This window comes from Phaethon aethereus, assembly GCF_964289735.1.
Source record: "Phaethon aethereus genome assembly, chromosome: 15".
Lineage (NCBI taxonomy): Eukaryota > Metazoa > Chordata > Aves > Phaethontiformes > Phaethontidae > Phaethon > Phaethon aethereus.
Window position 1 is genome coordinate 10710944 of NC_138591.1, and position 12188 is coordinate 10723131.

At 42.7% G+C, this 12188-nt stretch overlaps 1 protein-coding gene across 1 annotated transcript; it reads right to left on the reverse strand.

Moving 5' to 3' along the window:
- Nucleotides 1–271: 271 nt before the first annotated feature.
- On the reverse strand, nt 272–11289 carry NDE1 (nudE neurodevelopment protein 1; the record flags this gene model as incomplete). The annotated part of the gene is made up of 8 exons (XM_082006940.1): nt 272–365; nt 1491–1627; nt 2687–2778; nt 3882–4061; nt 5155–5291; nt 5645–5793; nt 9996–10149; nt 11204–11289. The coding sequence occupies 8 exons, from the start codon at nt 11287–11289 to the stop codon at nt 272–274; spliced, it is 1029 nt and encodes a 342-aa protein (XP_081863066.1).
- Nucleotides 11290–12188: the final 899 nt, after the last annotated feature.

Here is a 12188-nt window from a genome sequence, read left to right on the forward strand (position 1 = left end):
CGTGGCAGTGTCAAGAGAAGCTACTTTCAAGGAGCTATTTACAGGAACTGATGTAGGAAGCAATTCTAAGTTCTGCACTGCTTTATCATATTACCCACAGAACTTGTCCAAGAGGCCAGACTGCGCAAGGGCAGGAGAGGCCATTGCCAATTACAGCTTCTTGTTCAGTTCTCACCTATCCCAAGATTGCTGCCTGATTGCTCATTGATATTATCTTTAAAACTAAAGTTTAAAATATTTTTTTTTCCTCTTCCAAAGCCAGCCAGGCTTTTCATAGCAGCATCTTGACAACACTTTGTGAGGGATGGTTCATTGGTCCTGGAACATTTGAAGGCCGTGTTCCAAACTCCAGGCGTTTCACTAGTCTGCAAATACAAAATAAAAGTTAGTGCATTTCTTGCTTAGTTTTACTATCTTCAGAGTAACCAGTCACTTCCAGAGTACACCACTCAGCTTGAGAAATCAACAGATAAAAGAATATCACTCTGAGCACTAAGTAAGCCCACTACTTAACTGGAATGAGTTTCCACTGTAACACAGGGCTCCACTTCCCTCTGAGACAACCTCTCTTCTACAGGTGTTGGAATTTCAGTTCTAGCATTACAGCAGTAGATGTATAATCAGCTGCATGAATATGTAAATGTATGGCCCCTGAGGCTTTCTTGTAGGAGCTTTCATGAGGTTTCTCCCCAGGCTGGGATAGCAAGTACAATGTGGAACACTCCTACAATTGGGCACTGGATTAACCGGACAAACCAGTATTCCCAGCGCAAGGGTCTAACTGAATAATTAATTCTGGAACACACTGTACTATAGGCACTTAATTTACAGAGAATCTAAAGAATGTGCGGTATAGGACTGGGAGGGTTTAAGCAGACACTGAACTACAATTTGCGATAACCTTGCTGATATTTCTTCATTTGTTTAAAAAAAGACAACCAGTTCAAGTGTTCAGACAAATTTATAAGTCGAGTCAAGTAACTTCCTGTCAGCTGCTCCTTGGAAACACATGTTAGTAACCATAAAGCATTCTGAGTGAACCGATTATTTGCCTTTTTTCCAGTTCTCCCACAAGAATCTTAACTGTGATAAGGGAAGTCCCTACATGCCATAATGTTCCCAAGATACCACTTATACAAGAAAATAAAGCATAAACCAAATTGAGCCAATAGGCAAGAGCTCCTCTGTTGTACTTCATCCCATTTAAAAACTGGGTTTATAATAAAATAATTGTATTATATTTGCTTTGAATTTGTGGGTTTCAAAACTTGATTCCAGTTAATCTTCAAATTTCAGCAGCTAGTGATTCCAAATTTTAAACTGACCTGAAACATTCAAATCATAATCCTGAATAACTAAATTTCGTATCTTTTGAAAACAAATCTGCCTCTACCAAAACAAAGACGTAATACTAAATAGAACAGTACCAGTCACTAAGTTCTAACACCAACAGTTCTCACTAAGACACAACAGCAGAGAACAACACTCACCCTGTATCACACAGAGGCTGATGAGGACTCAGACGTGTTTCAAGGACATCTCTGTTCATGTACATGGACACTGTGGTTCTGTTTGGAGACTGGTCATACACAAAGTTTCGGCATGATGCAAGTTTGGACTCCAAAGCCTAATGTAAACACAGATGAGGCAAGTGTCAGACATCACCCTTCTCTTTCAGAAGATGGCATCATGGCACACCAAAACGGCATTAAGAGTGTTTGATTTTTTTTGTTTTTCTTTTATGAGTTGTCTAGTAGAGAAACCTGCTAGACCCCAGTGCCACATGAGTTCTGAATTTCAGATGAGATTAAGTCAGTCATCTCTCTAAAGCTGAATCTCTGTTTCTGCAGGGGAGATTAAGGAGTTGATGCTGTTCACCAGCAGGAACACAAAATCTTCAGCTTCCTCAGAGAGATGTTGACATCTTTCTTACAGGCATCACTTTTTAGATTAATAAATGTTCATTGTGCTGTTTCCCTAGACATATTTTAGGTTGTATGCACTAGGTGGTACACCTGAGGGAACCGAGTCACAGATACACTATTCTCTACTACATGCTGCCATCCCAGGTCACTCCACCTTTGTTGCTGCTTACTCTTCAGCTGTAACAGTTCTGCAGCTCAGCCAACCAAAAAGTCATAAAAATGCTTGTGTCAACACAACACTGGGGTATAACAGAGAAAACAGAAGGAAGTCATGGGATAACTTTTCCCAGCATCAGCACTACCTTAAATGTCAAAATACAGCTTAACATGACATTAGGCCTTGCTCAAAAGGCTACTGGACTCGTAAGGCAAACTTCACCAGAAGCCTTCTGGACAGCAGGCACCAGCCTGCTTTCTTCTTTGCCTTTCATGCGAGCAGATCCTTTCTTAATTTACTCATGTCGATTTATTCTTTCTGCACATGCACTTCTGGAAATTTGTAGAGGAAGATTCTATCCCCATGTGGGTAAGATCTTAGAAAAGCAGAGAAGGGTCCATCTTTATTTGGGGGTTGGTCAGAAACGTACAAAGTCCAGACCAAGTTTCAAGGCCATGCTTAGCTAACCTGGGGGCAAGACACTCTTTCCAGTCTCCCCTGAGCAGCAGCACAAATAGTGCTGGCTGCAGTTTCAGACAGGTCTACCTTTCCAAGAGCCTTGGCTAGCAGGTCCAAGAGCTTTGGCTAGCAGGTAATCACTCACCCCCACTTTTCGCAGCAAGTCTCCCACGATGTTAAGTGCAGATATTCTTGCAGCAGGTGTGAGAGGGGTTGCACTGTAACTGTCCTCAAGACCTGCAGGGCAGGTTACAGGATACATTACTCATTTAAAAAAAACAACAAAAACCAAAACCAAAACAAACCTTTGACATTGGAAGTCAGAGGACAGTCTGACATACAGAGCAGAGGAAACATCAATATCTTCACCTTTTTGTATCTCACCTCCAGATCTTCCCTATCCATTAGGAATATGAAGCACTATCTCCCTGAGACAGCTCAAGTTACACCGTCTTAAGTTAAAGTCACTAGACCTGCTGTGGCTTGGGTTTCTAGAGATCTGTTCTACCAACCTACTCCACATCTCTGTTGCTGCAGTGGGACTAGAGAGATGTGTCCTCAGAGGGGACAACCTCCTCTCATTTTACTACAAACCTCCAAATCTTTTCCCTTTTTTAGAAGCATTAAATCCTCAGTACAAAACACATATTTTTAGGTTAAGCATACTGAAGCCCACAATCAAACTTTGTTAGTGCTCAGAGCTATAGTATCAAATCATCAGAATGTGACAGTACAACTCCCTGCATTTATACATACACGTGAACACAGTTACACAAATTTCTGGCTTTTTAAGTAAGAAGATGGGACAGTTAGTGTTAGAGGTTTGAAATACTGAAATAACCAGTGCTCTCAAAAAATAAGTAACTGATATTATGAACGTGAAAGCAGAGATACAGTTATTCAGTATAGGCAGCTAGGATGACCTGTCAGTATCCTGCTGTTCCAGAGGGAAAAGAATGCCTCTCTCAAAGAGCACCTACTACAGAGAAGTCAATTCAAATAACACGAGTGTGACATTAAGGATCACACTGAAGTTTTAAAATCCTTCCCCTAAGTTAGCCCAACATTTCTGGGACAGTTGTGAACTAACAGTAAAGTCCCAACAGCTTACCTTGTCCCTCACAATTATTATTAATGGACAGTTCAAGTCAAATGGAAATGAACCACCCATGAATAAACCCCCAAAATCACAGTCTATGGATATTGAGACCATAGCGACTGGATTTAGGTGTATTTAACACTCAACTCTGGTCCCTTCTTCTCATTCCTCTTATAGATAGAAACTATAGGAAAAACAAGAGCATCAAATAGTATTTCTGTGCTGGTTCCCCGTCAGTCACCTCTCCGAAATGTCGCAGGGGTAGTTATGCTGATGTTGGGTGCCCGGTGCACCGAGGGAGTTGAAGGCACAGATAAGGATGCTTGAACTGCAGTGTCCGTTCTTTCTGTTTCTAGGGCAGTTCGCATCGGTGTTTTGGGTTTCTCCTGTTTCTGCTGCACTGCAAGCTCTTGTCGTAGATCTATGAAGAAAGCAACACAAAGCAACCCTTTGGAGTATGTATTCACCAAGATAAAAACAGGTGAGAATGTTTTGTTCAAAAGATTACTTCACCTCCACAAGGGGAACAAAGTCACTTACCCTTGTAAAGACTACTGCAGGCATACATTCAAAGTTTGGACAATCACGAAAGGCTTTTGTAGGATTGTGGGTCAAAATGATTTTGCATTATTAGTTTAGTTGCTATTGTCCGGCTCTAATTTTCATACCCTTTCACAAGGCTCCCTTTTAGGCAGGGAATTAACACATCTCCAAATATTACAGGCTGATAAGCAGTGGTACATCAGGACTGAGGCTAGGCAACTTTGCATACCTTGACTACATTCCAGCTCCCTGCCAGGTTGAGATCCTACCTGTTGCACCTTTTTCTCTTTTAGCTTGGTTTCCACATGAAGGAAACTTGAGCTGAGGGCAGGTGGAAGCCACACTGTTATCTAGCACTTCTGGCTATTCTAGCACCAAGGGATAGAGCACTTCTGTCCCACAGCCTGGCTGTTATGGAAACCACTCAAGGGCACAGAATCTGAGCAGATCTGAAAATAGAAGGTGTTTTTCCAGATCCATGGTTTCTCTCTTCTCACCCAGCCTTATTGATAGATATCAAGAAGCTAGCAGATAAGGCTACTCAAAGGTAACTAGAAGTCAGTCACAGCCCTCCTGTTTTACTGCCCCATTAGTGTTTCATTGACTCCACTTTTCACAAGGCCAGGAAACAATGAGGTTAATGGTCATTAAATCTGACCTTCATGGGTTACAGGAAGCCAGATCAGCACATGCCCTAGCTGGACAGTCTCTTCTTAACTCCCTAAAGCACCACCACACACGAGGAGAAGGCTGGAACAGACATTTGCTTCTGTGAGCTGCTCTAGAATAAGGTCAAGAGCTCAAGAAGGGGGGGGAACAGTCTTGAAGCTTCCTCATTTGCTTCTATATTTCAGATAGCAGATTTAAAAGATGCAAACTTAAAAGCCAAGCTCTAAGATACACAGAGAGAACTGAACAGCTACAAGCCAGGAGGGGAGAAAGGGAAAGATACCAAGTAATTTCTGTCTAACCTCTAGCTTCATCTTTCAGGCGCTGCACAGACTCCAGAAGGTTTTCTTTCTCATCCAGCTCACTCTCCAGAAAAGCATTTCTCTCAATAGCCTGGTTTAAACGCTGTTCAAAATCCTCCAGAGACATTATAGTGGCTCTGAAAAAGAATGCAGAAGATGTCACTTGATCTTTCAAGCACATAGAGGAACTTGCTCTCCCACAAGAAAAGGGATAATGTTGCATTTTTGTTTGGTTTGATTTGGTTTTGTTTGTTTGTTTTCTTTTTTTTATTTTAGATTGTAAGATATCAAAGAGTGCAGCAGGGGAAGTAGAAGGGGAAAAAAATGTATTGCATTTCCCATCTGCCAGAAACCTCTTCACCACAATCATCACCTAAGTGATTAGTTCAGAATGGCAGTGCTAATGAACACAGCATCACAAACAGCTCAGTGACACCATGCTCACAGGACAGAACAGAGGTGAAAAGAGAAAACACAGAAGGTGGGTCACCTTTTTGCTCTTTCCAAGTCATCATTTGCTTGCTCGAGTTCTCTAATGTATTTCTGAAGTTGATCTTTAATAGCTTTTGTCTGTGCCAAGTCATCTTCCAGTGCAGAGATTTGCCTGTATCCTTCTGAATGCTGCATTTCAATCTTTTCCTAATCAAAGGCAAATCAAACAGCATATCAGGGACTTAACAATGCACGTTTTCTTTCTGTGGCTATGGTAGTTTGACCCTGGCTGGACGCCAGGTGCCCACCAAAGCTGCTCTCTCACTCCCCTCCTCAGCTGGTCAGGGGAGAAAAAATATATTGAAAACCTCACAGGTTGAGATAAAGACAGGGAGAGATCACTCACCGATTATCATCACAGGCAAAACACACTCAGCTTGGGGAAATCAGTTTAATTTATTACCAATCAAATCAGTGTAGAACAATGAAAAAATAAAAACAAAATCTTAAAACATCTTTCCCTTCTTCCCAGGCTTAACTTCACTCCTGAGTTCTCTACCTCCTCCCCGCAAGCAGCACAGTGGGATGGGGAGTGGGGTTCACCACACTTGGTTTCTGCCGCTCCTTCCTCCTCAGGAGGAGGACTCCTCACACTCTTCCCCTGCTCCAGCCTGGGGTCCCTCCCACAGGGGAGACAGTCCTCCATGAACTTCTCCAATGTGAGTCCTTCCCACAGGCTGCAGTTCTTCAGGAACTGCTCCAGCCTGGGTCCCTCCATGGGGTGCTGTCCTTCAGGAACAGGCTGCTCCAGCCTGGGTCCCCCGCAGGGTCACAAGTCCTGCCAGCAAACCTGCTCCAGCCTGGGCTCCTCTCTCCACAGGGCCACAGGCCCTGCCAGGAGCCTGCTCCAGCACAGGCTGCCCACGGGGTCACAGTCACCTTCAGGCATCCCCCTGCTCCAGTGTGGGGCCCTCCCCAGGCTGCAGGTGGAGATCTGCTCCCCCATGGAGCTCCATGGGCTGCAGGGGCACAGCCGGCCTCACCATGGGCTTCACCATGGGCTGCAGGGGAATCTCTGCTCTGGTGTCTGGAGCACCTCCTCCTTCTTCACTGACCTTGGTGTCTGCAGAGTTGATCTTCTCACTTATTCTCACTCCTCTCTTCCACTGCAGTTGCACAGCTGATTTTTTTCCCCCCTTCTTAAATATATTATCCCAGAGGTGCTACCACCACCACTGATGGGCTCGGCCTTGGCCAGCAGCGGGTCTATCTTGGAGCCGGCTGGCACTGGCTCTGTCAGACATAGGGGAAGCTTCTGGCAGCTTCTCACACAAGCTGCCCCTGTAGGCCCCCGCTACCAAAACCTTGCCATGCAAATCCAACATAGTGGCATTGTCCAAGTCCCTTCAAAGGCAGAGGTAGATGCCGTGATGTTTTTTTGAGAATCACCTTACATATGGTGAAATGCCAATAAAGTCAATTGCTCACATACTTTTGGGCTGCCAGCAGACAAGAGCTCCTCCTGTCACTCCTTATCAAACAACGGCGCTGGGGAGCAGTTCCTGACCTCCACAGCACAGGGCCATTCCTTGCTCTCCCAGTCAGTGAGACTCAGCATAATTTCCAAGCCCCAAGAGCTTTAGCAACACACAGAGCAAGATGCAAGAGAATCCACTTATTTTCAACTCTATTAGAGAGTCAAGCAGTACTTAGGTGCCTAAATAATAGTAAAAAAAAAAAAACCAAGTGTCCAGCAGGATTCTCCACTGTTCCTGTGGTTTTATTAGCCCAAAGCAAGCTCAGAGTTCTAGATCACAAAACATTGCAGGTGCAGTTATGCAACATGCTTTGGATGTGAACCTAAAACAAACTCTGCCTCCCTTTATAACATGTATACAAGGGAACATTTAAGAGAGGCACAGACAGGGAGGAAGGCTTAGCTTCTCCATCAAATATCTCTCTCCTGCTATTGCTACTATATGTGGAATTAGCTCCACATCATATGACAGGGAAAGCTTCACAGCACACCATCTACTGCAACACTTTACACTCTACCACCTTACTATCAGACCATTTCAACAAGGCAGATTTTTTTTTTTTGAAACCCCAAGATTGCTGTATAAGTAGCATTCCTGGAGTGCTTTCTCCATCCAGAATTTAAGTACAACACACTTGAATAGTCACTGAAAACAAATCCATGCACTGGAATTTGAAAGCCATGGCATGTAGTCTAGCATGACTGATAATTTGAAGACATCTATTTTAGCACATGAAATGTATAGACAAGGAGGAAGGAAAGAGATACCCATTCTGAATTAAGAAATTGTTATTTGATTACAGTGTGGTGACACTATTATCATTCCATATCTCTGAAGCAGAGTTACATGCTGAATCTAAGAGCCTCCAAGCTCTAAGAGGCAGATTACTTTCAACTACCTTTTCAGGACACTCTAAACAAACCTCCAAAGCATTATTTCAATTTATTTTTAGGTAGCGTGATCTCTGGTTTCAGAGGGGGAGCAAGCACACACACACGACTCAAAAGCCACAAGCTGTGTGGGCCTGGCAAAGTTCACTAATGTTGACCCAGATGCAGACACGGACCCTTGATGTGCTCAGTTAACACTGCTGCTCAATAGCTTCACGAGTTTAATGCTTTGCTCTTGAATTGATTTAGATAAAAGACCAGAACTGCAAGGTTCGAGTCTTTGTTTTTAGACAATTGTAATAAACTATCAGCTGATCTGGCTATCAATGGAGTCTCTGTTCCTTCACTGCAAGCCATTACTGCAGTTTTCAGGCTGCATGAATAGCCAATTGTTAAAAGGTTCGTTTCAAGCAGAATATTTTTTAATAAAATTATCTACTGTGAAGAATAATTTAAGGTTTTCTGAAATATCTTTACCCTCCCCTTTTTGAGGTTTTGTTTCCTACTATTTTCATTCTTAACTGCTTTGGCTGGTTCATTGTCCCCTCCTCTCATCCTAGCTCCTCTAGGGAAAGAAAGGAGTCCACACCCTCCTCAATTAAATGAGCTACAGGTTTTATTTTTGTCAAACTTACGCCTTCTCCACAAACCAAACAGCTTTCATGGGTTTATGTGGCTACATGGAACAGCAGACCAATACTCCATACAACATGCAGAGCATTTAATACAGCTAAGGCACTAACACAACAAGAACACAGATCAGTGCAACATAACAAATACAATGAAAAAAGCCTTGGAGGTTTTGCTGTCAAAAAGCAGCGGGGGGATCACTAAGTTGGTGCTAGACAGACAGGACACCTGCTTGGAACAGAAGAGTATTTCCTTAAGACAATAACTTGGGACAACAGTTCAGACAAAAGGCATTGCAAACCTGGATTAATCTACTGATTAATCACTTATACAAATAACTTCACTTCCATTAGCTCATTATTGCATCAAATTGAGAAGTGTAATTAAATTAATCTCTGCTTCCACAGATATTGACCTAGCCCTACAAAATACAGTGTAGGGTTTATTGGGTGACTATAGCTCACCTTTAAGTAGGCCTAAAAGATAAAATTTTAAAAAGGCACATGAATTTCAGTGACAATTTTTTTTAAAGTTTAAGAAAACTTACCAGTATTTCCTAAACCTGTCAACCTGCAGAGGACCAGCAGCATCTTTAATGAGACTGAAATGAGGCTGACTCACTCTTCATAGGATGAAGAGTCACTCTTAAGTGACTCTTAAGTTCCATCTCAATAAGTTCATATCCCTTATGTTATATAATTATGGAAGTTAATGCTTTTCAGCCGGTTCTTAGTTTCACAGAAGGCTAACCAAGTGTAAAGAGGATAAATTATTTTTCCCCAAGTACAGATAGATTCAGTAATGAAACCAGGACAGAACTGTTTTATGCCTCTCAGTTCTGTGTGTTACTGCTACTTCCCAGCTTATTTGGAATGACAGTTAATACACAACTCTGTAAAAAGGATTTAAAACTGAGTTTTCTTATGGAATGCAAGAACACAGCTGAAATGTTTGTATTTTGATTGTTCTGCAATATTATCTGTGTCTGCACAACTCAGCAAGCAAGCTGTGCACAAAAGCACTAAGTAGATGGAAGAAGGAATAAAACAGCAGCTCTGTTATGTTCGTGTTTACTCTCCACTCTACAGCAAACAATTTTCTCCCATCTCAAATCTATCCTGCAACACAGCCACAACCTGCAAACATGGCTTCAGGAATATTACCAAGGCATTCAGCACCCTCAAAGCAGACAACAGAAATTTTTCAAGACTTTCTTTTTTGCAGTTTTCTGTTCAATTTCTTTTTAATGCTGAAGGTCCCTGTCCCCAAGGCAAGCTGAAACTGCACATGCCTGTCTCACGCACCTTTGCACTTAGGATGTACCGATACTGTATGCATCATCCACTCTTACCTTAACTGACTCCAGTTCCATTCGCAGACGATTGTTTTCTGACAGAAGGTCTCTGTTTCTGGACTCTGTTTGCTGCAGCTGAGTCTCCAGTTCAGCTTCATACTCTCGACTCCCTTCTTGGAATTCACGCAATTCCTCCTGTGTATTCTTAGCACTACAGAGCAATTCCAGCAACAGAACTCATCATAATGAATGAAGAAAAAACCCAAATCTCTCTTGTACACTCAAGGTAAAAAAAAATATTGCCATTTAACACAGAAGGCTGTATACCCTTCTCCAATATACATATTCAACAAGAAGAGAGGACCATATGCAAATGTTTCCCCATCAAGCATGGAAAGCCACCTCATAGCAAACTGGTAAACAAATAAAAAAAAAGCCCAAACAGATAGAAAAATCCCAAAGTCTGTCTTCACACTAGAGGTGTTGAGGACATATGGAGTCTCTTTAGCTTGTACCTTGTCCACTACCATCTGCGTATTTAATCTGTTATTCAATTCAATTATTTATATGAAAACATGAACAACGCCATTTTTGATCAGCAATAAAAAGAAAGAAAAAGAGAAAGATGGAAGGAAAGATGTTCTTATATTCTTAAACAATTCTACTGAAATAATCCTCCAGCAAGCTAAACAAGCACCACCAAAAGGTCTCAACACCTGGTCTGAGAAAGGACACACCAACGTCAGCATCTAAAAAGCTTAGATTTTTTTTTTCACCTTTTATTGCATTTAGAGCAACATACTGAGCTAAAGTATGAAAGGGAAGAGCTAAAATTGTCAGACAGGGATTCTCCTCCATCTACCTGCTGACAAACCATTCTTGATCCACGCAGAGATATAAAGAGTGAACAACAGCATCTCTCTCTGCAATGGCCCAGATCATCCACCCCCCAACAAGGTTCTGCAGTGAGTTACGTTTACCCCAGCTGCCCACAGACTGCAGTCAGAGGCACAATTTCAATACACACAGTCCTACTCAAACCAGAGCAGGGACCAAAACCAGTAGCGCCACAGCAGCACAGATTCACTGCTCAAATAAGCATAAAGGACTCTGGGCTGCTGTAGTTTATGCAAAAGCATTGCTGCTACCATTCAAGATAGCTGAACCACCTTGAATTTGCTGCCCTATGTGGTGCTATCTATGCGTTTGCATTCAGTGTTATGAACCCTGTTGAACAACTTAAAGGAATGAAGCCACTGCCTTACCACTGCTTGTATTTCATAGCCAACTCTTTCCAGTATCTGGTTTCCTCTTCCACTGAGCTGAAGTGATGTCCTTCTGAGTCTTCCATGATGAGTCCTTAAAACTTTAAAACTGCTATTTCTTTTCCCCCCCTGGAAAATTAAAGGATCAAGCATAAGAACTAATGCAGTGAGCTGCATCAGTACTTTTTGCTGTAGAGCAGTGCATCCCTCCTCCCCAGGGAGTCACTGCACACCTGGAGAGTCAAACCAAAGGCCAGCTTTGACAGGGCCCGGTCGGATATACCACAAATGTGAAAGAATCGCTAGTGAGTGATCAGGTCCCTTTGCAAGGCTGCTGCATGCTTACGCCACATCCCCAGCAGTGAGCACCTTCCCCACCCTCTTGGGGAAGAACAGAGCACCAAACCTCAAACTTTAGCTGCAGCTGTGCCAACACACACAGAGCACAAGTGAAAGAGGAGACATCTCAAGCACAACTTCAGCTCCAAAGACAGTGCAATTAAGGTCGATTTCAACAACCCTAAAGACACCTACCATGAAATTAAAGAGAAACTTCAGAGACACAGGTAAGGTACTGAAGATATTAATTCTTGTGTTAACGTTTCCAGGATCACCTAAGCTTTATATGGACATACCTGCTGGACACATGAAAAATTTCTCCCTGTGTCAACACAGACAAAGCTACCAGAGTTTAAACCTGAAATATCACAGTCCATGTATGGCTGAGAGCCACAATATATCTGGATGCCTAAGAGAGCCATGGGAGAAGGGAGCTCCAGAAATTCCCAGGGAAGTGAGGATAAAAGCTCCACAGAGCTTTTAGTGGGATACTACCTGGCTGGACTAGGAATGCAGATTGACTGCAGCAACCCAGTGAGCAATCCAGACCATCCAGCTGTCCCTGTGCCAGCATAAACCCAGTCACAGGAGACAGTCCCAAATGGGAATGACACATGAGATAGCCACGGGAGAATCAAGAACCTTA